The sequence below is a fragment of the Apteryx mantelli genome, chromosome 16, assembly GCF_036417845.1.
Source record: "Apteryx mantelli isolate bAptMan1 chromosome 16, bAptMan1.hap1, whole genome shotgun sequence".
In the NCBI taxonomy this organism is placed as follows: domain Eukaryota; kingdom Metazoa; phylum Chordata; class Aves; order Apterygiformes; family Apterygidae; genus Apteryx; species Apteryx mantelli.
The window spans coordinates 13,485,717-13,505,088 of NC_089993.1; the positions used below are offsets into that span (position 1 = coordinate 13,485,717).

At 38.0% G+C, this 19,372-nt stretch overlaps 2 protein-coding genes across 2 annotated transcripts; both read right to left on the reverse strand.

Annotated features, from left to right (window-relative positions):
• Positions 1-4,831: 4,831 nt before the first annotated feature.
• LOC106491332 (parvalbumin beta-like) lies at positions 4,832-7,150 on the reverse strand. The gene is made up of 4 exons (XM_013950907.2): positions 7,078-7,150; positions 6,258-6,390; positions 5,356-5,465; positions 4,832-4,857 (listed from the first exon to the last, which is right to left on the reverse strand). The coding sequence occupies exons 1-4, from the start codon at positions 7,136-7,138 to the stop codon at positions 4,832-4,834; spliced, it is 330 nt and encodes a 109-aa protein (XP_013806361.1). The 5' UTR covers positions 7,139-7,150.
• A 6,716-nt stretch (positions 7,151-13,866) lies between these two features.
• On the reverse strand, positions 13,867-18,474 carry LOC106491331 (parvalbumin, thymic). Its single transcript, XM_013950906.2, is given in 7 exon segments — positions 13,867-13,892; positions 15,185-15,294; positions 15,568-15,700; positions 16,515-16,582; positions 18,363-18,397; positions 18,399-18,444; positions 18,446-18,474. Coding segments are annotated over 7 exon segments (447 nt in total).
• Positions 18,475-19,372: the final 898 nt, after the last annotated feature.

Below are 19,372 nucleotides of genomic sequence, written 5' to 3' on the forward strand. Positions count from 1 at the left end.
TAAACTGGAAGTTGTAGTTCTGAGAAACACAGAACATTCATACTGATAAATTCTTGCTAGGACTGTCCTACTTTTTACCTTGAAATAAATCTCTTTTCTGTGAAATCTGACAAGAAACATTAAAACAGAAGTATTTTAAAATCAAATGCCATTAACTTCTCTAATAAACAGAGGAAAATTGTGTATTGATAAATCATTGACAGGTTGGGGACTCTTCTTGTACTCTTTGTGTTTTGTTTGGTATAAAGTACAGAGTTACTTAGTAGTGACAGTCAACCAAAGACATGACTTCAAGCAGATGCAAATGAAACTTCAGCAGTAGCCTCAGGTGAGACCAGAGGAAAGGTGTTAACCTGAGACCAACTACAACAGTGTAAAGAGATGCTGTAGCTGCTGTTCTAAAAACCATACAATTCCATCTTTCAACTGTGTTAGTATCGGGCCTAGAACCATTGTATCATGATCCTGGATAACAGATTCTGCCTTTGTAATGAGTCTGGAAGTGTCTAAAATAGAAATTATATCCTGCCACTTCAAGCTGTCTCTCAAGGGACACACTTTAATCATATAGAAATAATTACAGAATCCAATTTGAATGGTTGCTTGGGCTGTACTCTTTATCATGTTTAACAGAGAGGTTTAAGGACAAATGGTTTAATGTTTGATTTTTCTGTACTGCATATTGTTACAATGAAGGGTGAAAACAGTAAAATTCAGGAATCAAAAACCTAAGTGACAAAGCTTTCCTTCCCTGCAGCAAGTAGGTAGGGAATATTGCCCAGAGCACGGAGTGGACATCTGGACTGTAGAAACCATGAAATACAGAATACATCCTGCAGCACTGAGGGACTTGGAGCTAAACAAAGACAGGTACTTCTCTCTTGTGTTAGGAGAGATGTCTTGTATGCTTTCCCCAGTCTAAGTTATATCCTTATCATTCCACGTAAATGAGATTTATTTGTCTAAGAAAATGATAGCAAAATAGACCAACATAACTTATTAATAGCATAACTAATTCATAGAGATTTTTCTGATCAGGGTAGTTTTTCACTTAAAAAGCTGACCTGAAAGATGATTTTGCTGTCTCTGCTGGCATTTGATATGCTATATGTTTGTCTTTAAAGGCACTAGCAAGTGCTTCCATGACTCAGTAACACAGTCTTCTGATTCTGACCCTACACATAATTGTCCAAGATGTTTCTGGCTGCTGTCGGCATTATAGATAGTATCAGATAGAAGGATCTTTGCAAGTCCAAATTCTTCAAGTTTTCTCTGTATTTTAAGAAAAACTTTGCCATAAAGTTAGAAGCTGTGAAAGAATCTGTATGCTGCCTTTTGTGATGTGTAGAAGATATGTACAGTGGCACTATATTGTTACCAAAGGCTTTTTACACATGGCTGCATTTCACAATGATCCACAGTGTAAGAAGCCACAGTAAAATAAAACAAGTAGCACTGAAATCATTCCAACTATTTCCATATTTACTGCCTGTCCTCATTGAAGTTGGTGGGATTTCTGCCATTAATTTCAGCAGTAGGAGGATGTATAACCCTTAGTGAAGTATAAAGTAAAATATACTCTATAGTTAGAGTTAACCTTATCATAAGTAATCATCAAAAGTCACTTATTTAACAAAAATGGCCTTCTAAATAAAGGAGAAGCAGGTGTCTAGATTCAGCAAAGCATTTAAAACATTTGCATAAAGCATGTGGCAAAATTGCATGGAAGTTAAAGTCAACAACACAGTTATGGACTCTGGAGGAAGGGGTTGGATAGAAACATTTGCTGAATACGGGCTGTGGTCTCAGGCCTGCATACTTCTCTTTCTAGAAGAGCTCTCCTCACTTTTAGGGAGTTTTATGAGAATGTGTGTGTACAATCATGCTGAGTTCTTCCCAGTTGTGGCTTTACAGGCACAATTGGAAGAGCTTTCCTAAAGCACAAAGCAGTTACAGACATTTCACAGTACCTGGCAGCCTGTGTGAGTGAGAGACAGAGAGTGATAGAAAGAAGGAGAGTTTATTCTTGTAGATGCAGATAGCATTTTCTCCACCGATCTGCTCAGTGATAATGCTGAAAAAAGGAAAGGTCTAAAAACCTCTCTAGACACAAGCCCTTCTTAACTTGCTGGAATGGTCAGCTGAAGCTGATACCAGATCTATCTTGTCATTAATTTTTTTAATGTCCTTGATGGAATGGTAAGTGGTGAAATTGTCTTAGATTTGTATAGACCTAGCAGGATAATCAGTGTGGAAGTAAGTGTGGTTAAATAAAGGAATTGTCTGCTAACTCAAAAATGATCTGTGCCTTTCTCTCTATGTTAGCCATTAACACTGGTATAGTGCTTTGAGATTTACGGGTAACCCATACTGCATACTGCAAATATAAAACTTAATGTTTGCTGAGATACATTGTATTTTCTGACAAAAATGATAGCTTTTAGCTCTGCGATAATACTGCAGTTATTAATTCCTCAGAATTTCCTTTGTTTATTGCTCTCCTGAAATGACACTGAAATCATACGTGTGGATTTGGTTGATGGATAATTCTGTTTCACTGTTCAGGGAAATTCCACAAAATTAGCACCCGATTCATTCATTAGAGTTAATGGAAAGACATCTTCTGGCTAATGTATAAGGCGTGAAACACATTACTGAGTGTTCATAAAAGTCATAGAGATTGCTTTAATTTTCTGTAATGATGATGATTTCCCTGACATTATATTGATACTAATTGTTTTTCTCCTTCTCCAGAATGTCTTATCCTAAATGTGTTACGGATCAGTCAGTATCACTAGAGCATTGACAGATAATTTTGAGATGAAGGTTTTTAATCTGCAAATATATGAGACAGTCATATAATTTTCTGCAAGATTAATGCCCAAGAACTAAAAAAAAACAACAAAAAACCATAAAGACTGTAGTGTCAGGTTAGGTAATGTTAGCAATTAGTTCATCTGTGCAACCTTAATTTATTGCTCTGTGTGTTTGTATTATGATACAATCTTAATGACATCATCACTCTGTTATTTTTCAACCAGAACTCTAGCTTAGTCAGTGCACAAGTTGGATGAGGTTCAGTTAGTGATCAACTATTCAAAATTTTGCCTTCACCTCATTCCTTGTTTCCAGCTTGTTATTCCAATCTGTCTCTAAAGAAAAAAATGACTAATTTCTTTTTTTTTTTATGATGCTCTTCATTTTACTACTGTTGCCTCACAAACATTTATGCATTTATTTTAGTGCTGTGAGATGTGGGCATTATGTTATCCTCAGTTTAGAGATGGAGAAAGGCAAGAGAATATTGATTAAATTGGGACAGTATGCCCTCATTTCCCAATATGAAGCACCGGGGACTTGATTTTTCAAAATGCTTTTGTCCTAATATAGCCAAAGCACAGCTCCCCTTGCTTTCAGGTGCACTTGTTAGGGCTGGGAAAACATATTGTCTCAAATTAGGCTTCCAGGCAAAATAAGCAATTTATAATTCTGTTAACAATTAATACTCTTTACATTAATCTTACAAGAAATCATTTTGGCATAGGTAGTGTTGATATGATTAAGACATGCAGAATACCTTTTCTGGCTCTCTGCATGCAGACTTGCAAGTCTCAGACTGACAGAGAGAGGAACTGCTGGCTCCTGGCTCCCACCCCTGTGCAGGTAGACCCACGTCTTGCTCCTTTGTTTCTCTGTGTCATGGTACGTAACTTGCCAGGTGCAGCTGGTATGCTAGAGATGTGATCCACTGACCAACCTGTCCAGCACAAGGAGCCAGGGCATTGGAAAGGGCCCTGCACCTAGGATTTGCCACTAAAGGGAAATCAGTGTCCAAAGTGGCCTCACCAAAGGCATATTCCCCAGTTGCAACCCAGCACCACTGATCTTGTCTCTGACCTGGCAGCCAGGTCCTGTCCTTCCTGCTCCCAAGGTCTAATGCATAATGTCTCATCATTTGGAAAACAAAATTGTAGTGATCTGTGGTCATGGATAATGTAATCTGTCAATATTGAGTCATAAACAGAAGTGAACAGAAGGGATACTAAAACTATTCTGACTTGACTGAGTTCAGACAGATAAAATACTATTTAAACTTCTTGTAAGTGGAACAATAGTGCCATCAGGTGGGCAGGCAGGTGAGTGATTCCTTGGAGAATTCATAGAACATCCTGTTGTGTGTATTTTGAATGCATTGCAATATCAGTAATTTGGGTTCATCTTGGATGCGGTTGTTTTATATTAAAACTAACAACCTAATTAGCACTAGGTCCTGCCATCCATATAGGCTACATCATCACTGTGAGATGTAGAGGCCTGCCAATCTTAATCAGTGTATAAAATGTAATCCATTGCATAAAGAATGACATAAAAACTTATGGAGCATTAAATACATGTTTTGCTTATACAAGTGTAATTTCACCACTACTTGTTACCATAATCAGGTTTTATACCCTGATGTTTTATTAACTCAAGATTTTTACAGCAGGTGCTAGCTATTATGTGAATATTGAAAATAAATGGCCCACACAAATGCTTTTAATTTCTCATTCTCTTTATATTTTTACTAGAATCTCTAAGGCCCAAAATTCATATGAGCAGAGTGGCTTCCAGTTTAATTTTCCAGTGATGTAAAGACCTTCTGCTTAAAACATTGAGGAATATGGTTCAAGTAGTGCGTTGCACTACTTCAAACATTTTCTAGCAATATGAAGTCACTTGCCAGCAATTGTTCATGATCTTTCAAGGTACAGAATGTATAAACAAATAGTAGACTTGCAGTAGGAAAGATTGTTTACAGTACAGATAGCTTGGTCTTTGTCTTAAACACTTTTTAAGATTTGACCAGGGCTTGAAACTCTGAAAAAGAAAGAAAAGAATAGTAAAATTGGACCACATTTTTAATCTCACAGTCAAAACAGTATTTTAATTTTTAGAGTTAAGTTGGGAAACAAATGATATTTTGTCCAAGAATCATTTCTTGAAGTTTAGTGCATTGTATGCTGATAATAATGGATACTTAAAAGAAATGTTGCATTTAAGTATCATTTTCACATTGTATCAATAGTTCAAAAGTAAAAATCAGTGAAATGATATACTAAAATTTCCTAAATATTTAAATTGTGATTCCAGTCATGAAAAATCTCTGTAGATGAAAAACTGGACTGACCACCAGTTGCCCACGGCAGAATGTAGACAGGCTCCTGTGCTAGACCTTTTCTACAATAGGAAGCAGAGCTGAGCACCTCAGAATCGGATCCATAACAGCCAGCATGTGGAGCAGGGCAGCTGTCTAGAGCTAGACACTAGGAAATGCCAAGGGCAAAAAATTACTCCATTTCATAAAAGGAATCTTACCATCCACTCCAATTTTACCGTCTCCATCACTGTCACCTGCTGCCAGGAATGCCTTGGTCTCAGCATCAGTCAAAGCTCTGGCACTGGCAGAGAAGTTCTTCAGGAACAGTCTGTTAAAAATGAGAGGACAAATTAGCAAGAAATATTCAGTACTAGAAGCATTTAGAGTTTGTTATTAATAATAGCTGTAAAATTCCAAGCCTAATTCAATCTTTGAGACTATTTCAAAAACTCTTTGTGAAATCCTGTTGAATTCAGTGACGAAACTTCCTTCCACTTCAATGAGAACAAGAGTAAGAAAGGAAGAGGTTGTTGCATCATAATATGTAAAAATCCCTTGGTGACATTTTGGCTTCATTGGATTGTAAAGGTAAAATTAAAACTGATTCTCTAGTGGCAAGATTCCTCTTCCTCTTCCTTATCTTCCTTCTTCTCTCCTAAGATGTAGGTTCTTCATAAGAGTGGCAAGAATTTATCTAGCCTTACTTTTTAACTTCAAAGTCAGATGAATACGATCTGGGAGGTGGAATTCAGGTGACAAGAACCAGATGAGAGAACGATAGCCCTTTGAACTCAGTCTAGTAAAAAAACTTGCAATAATAAAAAGCAAACTCTAGCAGAGCTGCTATTTTTGTCTTTGCAGTCTGTCACTTATCCATACATGAAATAAAGATTTTCAGTGCTATAGAAGTATTTTCCCCTTGTGATCCACCTCTTCCTTCATTATTTGTCTTGCAACCTCTTCAGCACAAGCACAAAAAAAAAATTGATTTTGTTCTAGAATCCAAAGAGATGGAAAGAAAGGGAGTATTTCTAATCTTATCTTGCAGACATCTTGAGACAGTAAAATGAAAGTCTATTGATAAATCTTTTTTTTTTGGGGGGGGGAGGGATTTACTTACTTCAGTTCATCTTCCTCAATAAAGCCGCTCCTGTCCTGGTCAAGAATTCCAAAGACTTCGGCCAGCTGGTCTTTGGACTTGGAGTTAAGACCCACTTTGACAAAAAAAGTTTTGTAATTGAAGGAATCTGCAGCTGAAATAAATAAGCAAGAGGAGATGATGAAAAGTAGTTAGAGATCTGGCACCAAAAAATAAGCTTTTTCTGCATAAAGCAACAAAGTGCTCTGCAGCACAGCGAGAGTCATTACAAACTCCATTCAACAATCTTTCGTTTTCCTCAGTTTACTTCAGATTAGTAGGATATTTCCATTAATGATCTCTCAAGCATAGAAAGAAAAATATTAACTATGGTCTTCATCACGTAGGAACATAAATTTATAAGTAGATACTTCATTCAAACAACGATTCACAAAACTTGGTTATGGAAATCCTGCTCGTATTGAAATCAGTAGGAATTTTATCATTATTCTCCAAGTAAAACCAGGATTTCAGCCTCTGTTTTTTTGTACTTAAAATTGCTAAAATGGACAAGTGATGATGGGGTCCGTACCTTGGTTGTCACAGATTAAAACTTGCATCTGTTCCATTCCCTTTTCTCCTTTTTTTCTCTTTGGTAAAACAATTAAAGTTGTAGTTTGCAAACGAACATAACAAGAACATCTTACCATGTACTCTGGAGATGGAAAAAGATGTTACATTATCTCATTCATCCCTTCAGCTTTTTCTGTTTCCACTGGAATTGGGGACTTGGGGTAGCAAGGAAAGAGGAATTTGATAGATAAACTGAAAGGCCGAGAAGTTTTCAAAAGGTAAATGTTACCTTCACAGCTTTGTAGACCAGCAGCAATTTCAGCATCTGTCAGTATACCGGCAAGAGCCATGTCCAAGCTACTGTAAAATGGAAAATAATACTGGATAGAGTTAATATAAACAATGATAAATAAGAACTATATGGAACTATGGGGGGTTGATGCTTTGATGGGAGAAATAGCAGCAGCTGTAAACAATGGTGAAGTGGATCCACTGCGTATTGATCTTGCTTTATCAGCCTTTGATGCTGTCTGATGAGGGCAGCCACGTTTGATTAGTGGGGGCAGTCGCAACATACATCCCACTGCAAACCAAGGGAGCTGCCCTGCAGGAGCACTGACTCTTCCATTCTTTTCTTCAGACACAGGTAGTGGATCGGCTTTGCTGTTATCTCTGGTTAAGAATTTTGGGTGCACAGACTGAGGACAAAACCAAAATAGAACTGCACTGCGTTTTGGGATCCTTGGTTATTTCCATGCATTTTTTTTGAGTGGATCAATGTGATGACTACAAAAGCTCCCAGAGGAAAGATTCAACTCACCTTGTTGCTTTGTTTTCCCCAAGCCAAGAACAGAAAAAAGTATAAAAGATCTAGAGTCCTCTTGACTTAATTCTTTCTTAAATGGCAGAGATAATGACTTATATAGACCTTAGTTAAGTCCTCCCGACCTTTTACAGAAGTCCTAGAGCCACGTGATGGCTCAGATACCCCAGAGGATAAGTTACTGTAGCTGACAAGACCTGCTAGCTAATCAGATTGATATTTATATCACAAAGGAATGTGCATGGTGTTTTAGACAATATGTAAGGTTTAGTGCCATACAAAGTAAATCCTCTCAACTTGCACCTATTTTTAGTCTAGCGAGTGATTTTTGAGCTGTGGATGAAAAAGTTTTATAGACTTTTTCTTGCTTAAATGCTAAGTACAAATAGACATCTTCATGGTAGACTTTGACGGCCCAATCCTGATAGCAATTACTCATGAAGTGTTACTCCTGTAATCCCCCTAGTAGCCTTCAAATAATGGTAGTACTGGTGATATATGTGATAGATATATCTGACATACAAGTAGAATCTCGCATAGATAAAACTTTTCATTTTGAATGATCCCAAATCATTTTTAATAAACTGATATGTAAGGTTCAGTTATTCAGTTACTGAAATATGTACTTTAGAATATAAAAATTTAATAGCAGAAGACATTTGCTCAGTATTAATTCACTACCTGATGCACATTTTAAATAATAACAATAGTAAATGTGTCCCTTTATATAATGAAGGCTGTCAGTTGCTCAGTGGCACGCAGCATTACGCTCCAAATAAAGGCAAGGCAAGGAGTGAAACTGAGCAGTGAAATCAGTGATACTTGTTTTCCTCTTTTCTGTATTGAAAAGATAAACTTTTGTGAGGATTCGAACAATGGCTAAGCACAAGCAGCAGCTTTTCTTTTAGCGAGGTATTAATAGGACCCTCAGCTTGGCTATCTCATGAAATCTATAGGAACTTAATGGCTTTGAACATGGCTGAAGCTGGCCAATGTTAAAGAAAACAGGAGTACGTTTCAAACCCACGTATACATACACATCCCCAAAATATGATTGTAGGTTTAAATGATATTTCAGTAATGCCATTACATTTAAAATAAAGTCCAATACTTGGTCAATATAATATAAATCTGCTGTCTTTTCTCTCAAAAATTGTATACATCAAAATACAGACAAAACCTCATCTTGCATACCTTAGTTTTTCTCGGTCATTTCAAGCGTTGCTTAAGAGCAGAACTAATTGCATTATTCTAAACCTCTGCCATATGGTAGATTGAGCATTGTTAAAACAAAGCTTTCTGGGCTCTATAAAAGCAACCAAGCAAGTTGCTTTTAAAGGCATTTTGTCCTGAACTGAGGGGTATAAACGTAGTGATCCAATCAGTCTTCCCATCTGGAAATCTAGCTTTGCCTCTGTTTCAGATTCCTAAGAAATAATTGAGAATATTGCCTGGTGTCAGAGAGGATCTGATAATTGTGCCAGGATTTAATGAACATTCAAGAAATAACTCCTTGTCAGAAGACCACATTTATCGTTAACACTTTAAATATTGGGCGTTTATGTGGCTAACCGGAGCTTGCCTGTAGATGGCACCAAAGACAATCAAGTCCAGCCGTGAAATCTCTCTGGGGACTATTTAGGAGTAGAGAGAACCGAAGAACAGAAAGTGAGAACAGGTCCAGGGGATGTCCAGGGGACATTCTTTTAATAATAATGAGGAAGAATGGATTATTTCAGCTAGATATGGAAAACAGATTTTCCTGTGTTTATGCTGGCTAAATGTTACAGTCTCTCAGGGAGATCATTGCAAATATGAGGTCAGTTTGCTCTTTAAGCCCAGGATTTAGTGCAGAAAGTTAGTGTCTGGGAAATACCAGCTGATGAATATCTAGATTTGATGAAACCAAAGCAATTCATTTTGATTCAGATATTTGTACATTCTTAATTTGACCTACATTTCCATTTGAACTGTAGGATCGGTTGTGTCTTTGTAACTCCAGGGGAATTCATTGTCAAAGGGCACCTTCTCTTCATATTGTAATTGATGTGGTAAGCTGATTTTCTCTTTTGGGCTTTTATATACAGAAGATGCTGTTTTCTTGGTTTCATGAGCGTAGGACACATTGATGAGTAAGTCTGAAGTTATTGAGTATCCCAGTCGATAGACAGCTTGCTTTGTAGGCCTTTAAGTCCATACTGATGTAATGTTATCTCTGTGCTTGCAAGCAAAAGTAATGTGGAAATGCAGAGAGTTTCATCAAATATGAAACTTTAAATTAATTCAGATTCCACAGCATCCACATACTAAAATGTTTTAAAATATACAAACGACTAAGAGTGAAAATGTTAGGTATATCTCTGTTCGGGGATTTAATCAAGATGTATCTATTTCAGTAACCCATTCCAGGAAATGAATCCTGCCTTGGCCCCTCTGCCCACACTGTTTGTGTGAAGAGCTCCGGCTGTCTCTGATGATGCTGCATCAAAGATTTTCCACATGGGCTGGCTGCTAACTCAAAGAAGAAACTTTACCAGTCTGTGTAATGAATGTTCTGACATCCCCTTGCCCTTTCTCTGCTCTCTCACTCCTCTTATTAGAAGATGAATGTCAGATTTTGAAGAGTTGGAGAGCTGAAATTGAAGTTTAGAAGTGGCTCAAGGTTGGGATTTCTACAGGAACATAAAGATATCAGGCAGTCAGCTTCTATTGAATATCAGGAGATTTTATCTTCTCATGCATCATTCTGCTCTTTCATCCTTTCTTTAGCAGGACAGACCAAAATTTTGGTTTGAGAGACATGATGGATTCAGTAGCTGGAGCAGTAGTTTGGGTTTGGGATGTTGGGTTCAAGACCTGGGCCCACTATATCCTTTGTGTAAGAGCGTGTGTATGACAATCAGTTTCTTTGTGTTCAGTTCCCACTATACAGGGTTCATAGTAAATCTTTATTTCAGAAGAAGTGTTGGAAGAATTAGAGATTAAACTGCTCACATAGGCTAATGAGGGGACTGTGTATGCGTCTGAGGTATGTGTGAGAACTTACAGTCTCTGGGCTCTGTAGAAGGCTCTGCTGTTCAAATTTTGGGTCACTCTTTAATTACCTTAAGTAAAGGTAATTAAACAAAAAGTTTGTGTACAGACAACGTTTCTTTCATCCTGGGAATTATGGAGCTGTATTATACTGATTAGGATGGCCTTACTTTATAAACTGAGAAGAAGATATCAGTGTGATATACAGGATTTTGCTAGATCCTTTCTGCTTTGGCGTAGCATAAACAGTTTATAGTAGAATCTTGGGGTTGTCACTGTGTACTCAGCTGTATTTTATTTGTGTAGTTTATTCATAAAAGTTTGATTTAGAGGATTTAATCCCAATTAGGTTGCTCAGAGAGACTGTAGAACATCCATCCTTGGAGATACTCAAACTCAGCTTAGAGCAATCTGCTGTAGAGTTGGCCCTCTGATTGAGGGGTTGGGCCAGAGAGCTCCAGAGGTTCCTTCCAGCCTAAATTACTCTGTGATCCTATTCCTTAATTGGGATGATTCTATGCTTTAATTGTGGTAACACTGTGATATCACCATATGTCTCACTACTTCTTCAGGTGGCATCCAGATAGATATTCTGCAGTCAGCAGGTTTTCTCTAACACTATGAGAGCATTCCAGTTCAGAGAACAGTCCTTGCTGTTTCTTAAGAAAATTGAAGGCTGCCACTGGCTGAACTTAAATTCACTCATAGGACCTTCCAAGAAAACTGTCCTTTAGAGATGTTCTTATGAATTTCCGTAGTTCTGTGAATGAATGACAGGACCTTTCCTTTCACATCTGCTGTTTGCTTTATTCTGTGGCAGTATGCTACGACAGGATGTGCGTTAAGAGACAATCAGTACATGCCTTCGGTGCTCTGTCTGGAATGCAGGGCCATAATTGTTAAAGTATATCTTTAAATGCAAGATGAGGAGTATTATTTTAATTTGTTAATGCTTCCATCACACAACAGATTGAAATTGTTCCCTCTTGATGGAAATTATTCTTTCGGCTCTAAAAATGTTGATCCTAGTGTGAATGTAAGACTTCACAGAGAATAAGTGTTGTTTTTGCAGACTAGTCAGAGGGTGGGGAGTTGAAATTGGGACTTTTTGGAGTTTTACTATAATTTCTTACTAGGAAAGTGGCTGGATGGCTTTAACAAGATTTAAAACTCATCTTGTTGCCAAGAGTTACTGTTCAAAGAGAACAGATTTTCTTATGAACAGAATTCTCTTAAGTTTTACTTAGAGTTGCAGCATATACAGGAATTGCCTAATTCTCAGCTTGCGGCAACAGAAGGGAGTGACATGCCATTGCCTAGCCTCTCTGTAACACAGGATGGGTCGCTAGACAGGCTTGCATTTCTTGCATTCCATGTTAGACTTTTAGGTGTGCAAGGAATGCAATATCAGGTCTGTCACCTATGGTATTCCCGTGCGTGCCATCTGCTTTGGAATACTGACATATTTTAGTGATTTTTAGTGTGAGGAGCTAATGTGTATAATGTAGTATATCTGTATATTGCTGCAGATCTGGGTTGCTCTGGATTTTTTCTTCAGTGGATAGGAAAAGGAAGAAGGTAAAAGGAACCAACAGAGTCTCTTCATTACGCAGAATATTTCACTGTTGCAATTAACACCAGCTATAATTTAAACCCAGATTTAACATCAAAGGAGTTGGTGATAGAATTAGGATTTATATTCATGATAATTCCCAAGGCTTCAGTGAGACTGATTGCTAGAATTCCTCTTTTGCATTAACAGTCTTAAGTCTGCCAAGCAGTGCTCTTACATGCTTGGATGTAAGTGAGCTGTACTTGCCTCACATAATCATCTTGCAATTCCTGGAAATGCCAACTCTGTCTTACATAAAAGTTCCAGAAGGCTTTGTTTCTTCACTTTTTTGAAGCAGTTGCCAAATTATGTTATAATTATCCAGTTTCAGCAGGGAGTATTAAAATGGCAGTCTACTTGTGCACTGGAACCATGTCCTGGTTGGGATGGGAAAGAGACAGCTAGATGTTGGTAGGGAAGTTTCCAACCCACTCAGCCAGAAATGCGCAACATCCAGTCAGTCTACTGAGCCCTGCATTTAACCGTGAACATGGTTTACTTTGTACATTAATGAAGACAATGCTATAGCTAGCTCTAAACCCTGTTTGAGACTTAGCAAAAGAAAGCATAGTTCTTAATCATTTTCAGACTTGGGTAAATTGCTAATATTATGGACTATACTGATAATTATTCACTGTAATAAATGAGTTGAGTCATGGCTGTTATTTAACAATATAACATGAATAGTATTTTTACTCTGTTTGGCATTAGATAATCAAACAGCGAGACTGAATATTGTTTTATCTGTAGCAAACATAGAATTTTACAAATGTGGCAAAGTCTTATAGTTTTTTAAGTATTAAGAGATAATAAGCAACATGCTCGTGATTAACAGAAACCCCCCCAGTACTGTGGCCTCTGTCATCAAGGGACTGTGACTTTTTACAGTGGCAGGGTTGGGGTTAGATCCTTCTCCCCTATCTCACAACTGCCTTAGATTTCGTGAAAGATAAATCTTCTTAAGGGAGAGTTACATTTTAGGCCATAAACACTTTCTGACAATATGTGCTGTAGCCTAGTACTCGATTTTTTAAAATTACCCACACATTTATTCTGTGCTTTAAGCTACATGTCAACTCCTCTTAATTTTTTTCTCATAGTTTCAGCACTGGAACTGAATATAGATTATTTTTAGCTATCTTGTTAGCATCTCTTTTCCTCAAGGATCAGAGAATTAGGCAGAAATAAAACTCCACCAAATCAGGACAGTTAAGCCTTAAAAGATGTCATATTGTTTAAGATCATCAGAACTGTGTCTGTGAGGTGAGGTGGCGAGTCAGTATGGGATGGAAAACCTAAACAGAGAGAATAAAAAAAAGCATTTTTTTCCCCCAAAGTTTTTTTTATGTTTTTCTCCCTTCTTCCAGCCACAACTTCAACAAAAATCACAAAGTGCCTTCTTTACAATGGAGGTGTAACAGCACCACGTGACCAAAGCATTTGTACATTGCAAGATCTCTCAGCAATCCTGTGTGTGGAGTTGATACATGGGGATTTTGCTAATGCCTTGAAACAGTATAAAAATGTACAAACACATGTTGAGTGTGAGGTGCTTGTTGGAGGAGGTAATTGGAAGAGTCAGTCCAAGGTTGCCTTTGGTCTAATGCTGTTTATGCCTTCACCAGAGACTGGAATTCTGTTGAAGAAAGAAAGTGAGAAAGGGAATAAAGCTAGATGAAAGTGGTTTGTAACAGCTTTAGAAAAGATAGATAAAAATGTCCTAAACTCCTATCCATGGAGGTCTCCCAAAGTTATTATAACACTACACAAGGTACTGCTAAACTGAGATGCTGGGGGCGTAACAGATTTTTCACTCCTTAAAAAGAGTATGTGCTGAGAGGAGTGCGTCTGTAAATTCATATTCGTAGGAAATCCTGAGCTAAAGCTAAGCTATCTTTAACCCATTACAAACTCTGACAATAGCCAAGGTGGCAGGGAGTGAATTAGAACAAGCCGATAGCTTTCAATATGAATTATTTTGGTCTTGTTATTCCAAAGAAAAAATATTAGTAATGACATAATTCCAGAATGGGAAATATGATGGTTAAGGGCTAAGATCTGCATAAATAATGTCCTATTTGGGCCTTATAAACAGAAGCTGCAAAACCTGCTGCTAAAGCAAATTCCTTCAACAGTGTATCTCTCTCTCCTCCCAAACTCTGGCTAAGATTAGCACGTGTGTCTGTTAGAGTTATTGCCACCTGTCCCAGTTCAGCTGAGACAGCCCAGTTTTCAGTGACTTCATCTCTAATACATGATGCATAATGTCCTATTTTCCTTTCCTGCAATCTCTAAAAGAAACAACCTGGCCAGTTCACATCATTCCTCTGAGGTTTTCTTAATAAGTTTGATTTAATTTCTCATAGAAAGGCTGCCCAGTAAAGTTTGCACTGATCAGATAATTTTTTGGCACAAAATTTTGTGGTGCATTGCAGCAGTTCTATCCTTCAAAAGCATTATCAGACTTATTTTAGATTATGGAATTATCCAATCAGTAATATTGGCCAACCTTTGATAGATGGAGAAATAAGTAAATCTAGGTAATAGTGTGCTTAAAAGCAAAGTATCATGTGGCCAGAAGCATCCACTGCCAGAATTAAAATTTGGAGAATGAATAGGTGTTCCAGATATTTAAAAAATCTGGCAGGCTGAGTCTATGGACCAGCCTCACTGCAGAAATTAAGCATGGAGCCATCATTATTGGCTGGAAGAACAGGCTCTACGCTGGGACTAAATGTGGTATTACAGCAACAGAGATCAAAGAGGAATAAAGCTATGAAATCAAAGGTGTGTTTGCTGGTGTAAAAACTGCGGCAGAAAGTACCGGGCCAAATTACTTGGATGAATTCTTGGGTGCCGCAGTTTAAATGTAGCTATAAAGGCATGCATTTTAAAACACAAATTTGGTGAAGTTTCCAAAAGTCCTACCTTCCACTCCGATTTTGCCATCGCCGTCAGTGTCCCCTGCAGCCAGGAATGCCTTGGTCTCCGCAGCAGTTAGCACTCTGGCATTTGGAGAGAAATTCTTCAGGAACAGCCTGAAATAGAACAGGGCAGTGTACTGTGCTTGAATTTTATTCTCTGAAATTTCCTTGGCAACTTGGTATTTCTGTTTTTCTTACTTAAATCCAGGCCAAAAAACATGGTTATGTGTAATGCCTGCTCTTAGTGTGTGAGGAAATCCACACAGATTCAGCGAAAGACAAGATACTGCATTTTGTTTAAAAATAGCGGCAAGTTTCTTCTAGGACATCAAGAACGTTCAGAGGCCTACACTATCTAAAGGAATACAACAGCTGGACACTACTTACTGAAGCTCCTCTTCTTCGATGAAACCACTCTTGTCCTGATCCAGGATTCCAAAAATTTTCTTTACCTGATCAGGAGTTTTGTTAGTTAAACCAACCGTGGAGAAAAAAGACTTGTGATTGAAGGAATCAGCAGCTGGAAGAAACAAAAAGTTGTTTAAATATCTTCCCTTTAAGTTGCTACTGCTGTACGTATTCCTTGGGACTATGTATTTCTTTTCTTTAAGCATCAGCCTGCTCCTGTTTCTCTTGTTTCCCAGTGCAGCAAAATATAATATAATGTATTCTTTCCCTTTTTAGTTACTCTGTGCCTGTGGTCATATCTCCTTTCAGCCAGTTTGACGTTTTCTGCTACAATGCACATTCTGCTAAATCAGGATTTTTGCAGCATGTCACATGCAATTAATGATAAATATTTAGAGGATGCAACTGTGGCTTAAGGACCAATTCCTGTAATTCTTATTTCATCTCCACTTAGCCCTTACTTTGGTGAAGGATTTGGTAGAAAATTAAGTAATCCACTGTCTTTACCTCATTGAGCATTTGGAAAATTTTTGGCTTTATCCTGCCAGGGAAGAGAGCAGAGGCTGCTCATTGCTTCAGAAATGACATTTTTATTCCGCAAGCTCAGACTTTTTGCAGACCTGTTGAAGGCTAAATATTTAAATCTAGGTCTTCAACTGTTTTAAGAATTGAAATAGTGTTTAGAATAGTGTTAAGCCAGCCTTATATCAGTTGAAACTGTGGCCCTTTAACTGCTGCTCTGCATTTCGGGGAACGTTACCCACAAAATAACCACTTGTAAGACTTTCTGAATTCATGAGGCTATACTGTAATGGAGCTACAAAGAGATCTCACAGGGAAGGAATCTAAAGGGAAAATGATAGGCATGTCATCTTAAGACGTAAAAATGATATGCATCTTCTGGTTGCAGAGAGACCATTCCTTACCCTGGCAGCTGGAGAGAGCAGATTCAATATCTTTAGCAGAAAGGATGTCAGTGATGGCCATTGTTGAACTGTAAAATAAATTAAATGTGAGCTACTTAGTCATTAAAATGACTTCTCTACCTCTTTCATGGCTCTATTTGAAGTTGCTGCTGTGACACTATGTGATAGGGGAGACATTATTCATCTAATTGTAAGCGGAGCATACTGTAACAGATGTCTGCAGCAGGTGCTTCCACGGAAAGCTGGGTAATGAGGGAGGAATTCTGCATGCCGGAGTGTGGGGCCTCAGGAAGGTCTGATGCCCGTATTGCACTGGGAGGGAGCAAATCAAAGGTGTCTAGCACCACAAAACTTCATGACTTCTGTGTGGGTTTTCTGGAGGTGGATTATTACTCAATTAAAATAGACATGTATTTACAGCATACATAAAAGATAGGGCCAAATATATCCCCTGGAACTATATCTGGAACAAATTTAGTTGGAATTTTTTTTAAGCTAGTATTATTGTCAATAAATGTAGTGATCTTTACAAAGAATGAAAATAATAGCATAGAATAAATAAAATTATTTTTACTCATTTTAAAGAAACCTTAATTGATAGAGTAAGTTCCTCCTCTGTTTAACTGCACACAGTAAATGTACCATACATTTGGCCTGCTGGGCCACTGCCTCCATGAAAGACTACATTTCATGGTTGCTTTATGAAAAACTGCTCTCTGTAACTAAGCTGTGGTTTTCTTGATTCAGTGTAGATTATAGTAAGCAAGATTTTTATCTAGATTTTGGCATTTCAAAATACTGATGTGCTTAGAATAGAGGTATAGAGACTTATTACTCGTTCGTAGAAGGGAGGAGGCATTTTCTTCTGTTACAGCAGCTTTTGACAAAAGATACTCTTTGTCCCATTCAACCACCAACAGTCTCAATAGTCTTTGCCAAAGCAGTATATTTCGCTTAAGCAAATGCTACAGGCCTGAGTTTCCAGTCAATTTTATTAAGGGGAACTTAGCATCAATGCATTTCCAGTTCTAGAGTACACAGCAATGAAGACTGGTTAGAAATGAAAACTTGTGGCATTACCGTGAGGCAGCCCAATATTAGTTCAGGAAGGGGAACCGAGGCATGGAAAAGTTATTCTTGAAAATCACAAGAGAACAGAATTCAGATTTCATGAATCCCAAACTGGTCTTCAACAATATCATCCTTCCTATCTAAGTATAGGAAGCAGCATTCATGTGAGAAGGAAACCAATGCTGGTAACCATTTATGGTCTGTGCACTGATGCTAAGATCTACACACAGGTTGAAACTTTGCCCAAGCAATCAAACGGCCGCCTCAATACCTGTTGGTCTGCAACAGAGGAAACTGTCAGTCATTTCAGTCTCCTTCTGAATATCTCAGAAGGTGCAGGGAGACCATGGGACAAATTCATGCTGATGGCCATGGGTGTTTCTCCAGCTAAGGCAGAAGAGTTACTTCTGTTTTGCCATCAATTATTTTGTCCCAGTGGCTTCTCGTGCCAAATATTTGCTCTCAGCGCTTGGCGAGATCATTTGGAGCTCTGCCATTCTCCTAATTCTCACTGCTGACAGGATTAAAAACAGAGGGGAAAGTTGGAGGAAAACCTAAAAACTGCAGCATGGTCTCATTTGCTATGAGGTACAACGTTCCTGTCTTTTTCCATCCTGTGATCTGAATGCTGATTCTATTCTGTGTTAGACTGTAAAGGTATGACAGACTGGAAGCTGTTATAAGAATATATATTTTTAATTGCATAGGTGGTTTCCATTTAGGGAGCATTTTGATCTGTGTTTCTTTTTCTGAAAGCAGAGGATCTAATCAGCTTACCTTTGTGGTCTTCTTGACTGGATAAGGAAGCAATCTGGTTGTGAGGAACGCACTTGCTGTGTGTCTCCACCAGAGCTGAGCTTGCATATATATACTTTAAGTTGTATACCATATACAGATTTTAGATTTCAGCGTCACGAAGGGGGAATGGTGTCAAATGAACTTGCCTAACTAATCATCTTGCACTATTTTTATCTCAAGAGAATACATATGATATTTGCAAACGAAACAAGATAAGTGGCTAGATATGTGAAAAGGACTGATTCGTATTGAATTTCTTCTGATTTAAGCAGAAAATACTGACTTCTCTGTATGATGTAGGGCTGAAAGAAAAAAAAAACAATCTGGTCTGCTTGATCCCAGCACTGAGATGAAATGAAGCAGTACTGACTCCTGAAGTGATGCCTTTAGTGAATGTTTAAATGTGATGATTTGTTATATTATCTGTAGATACTGCATGTGATAGAGGCTTAATCATTCGAGCACTGAAAGGGAAAAAAAAAGTCCTGTTCAAATATTGTTTGTGTTGCAAACCATTTAGGGAAAGTAATAGTCACGTTGTCTCCCAAAATGTATGATCTGTTATTGTTTTAAAAGAAAACCAGTGAATTTGTTGCTACAGGAGGTAAAATAATATGATGTGGATCCATTGGAACAGTTGGCTGGGGAGGGCTTTGTGCCTGCCATGTTTCCCGGGAAAATCTTAGAATTCCGTGGGGCTCTGACATCCTCTGTAGCTGTGTGTGTAACGCAGAGGGGGGGATCTACCTGTTACTGTTGCGTGAAGGGGGGGAAAGGGGTAATCAACATTTGCCTGCCAGAGCTCTCCTCAAAAGGGCTTTCACTGAGTCAGGTTCGCAAAGTTGAACAAAATAAACAATTTGCTAAAGCAACAGATTAACAGGTTCAGGATTGCTGGTGATAAATGCACTTACTGCAACAAATTCTACTTTTTCTGAGCTCAAACTGTTAATTAAGTGCTTTCACCAATGGTATTTTCCCCGGGGTAA

What these genes read in the sequence shown, in the direction of transcription:
- LOC106491332 (XM_013950907.2), bottom strand. Translation starts at nt 7,138, where the DNA reads ATGGCTCTTGCCGGTATACTGACAGATGCTGAAATTGCTGCTGGTCTA. An exon ending in TGGTCTACAAAGCTGTGAAG is followed by an intron (nt 6,391 to 7,077) that starts GTAACATTTACC and finishes TATTTATTTCAG; the next exon opens with CTGCAGATTCCTTCAATTAC. An exon ending in ATTGAGGAAGATGAACTGAA is followed by an intron (nt 5,466 to 6,257) that starts GTAAGTAAATCC and finishes CATTTTTAACAG; the next exon opens with ACTGTTCCTGAAGAACTTCT.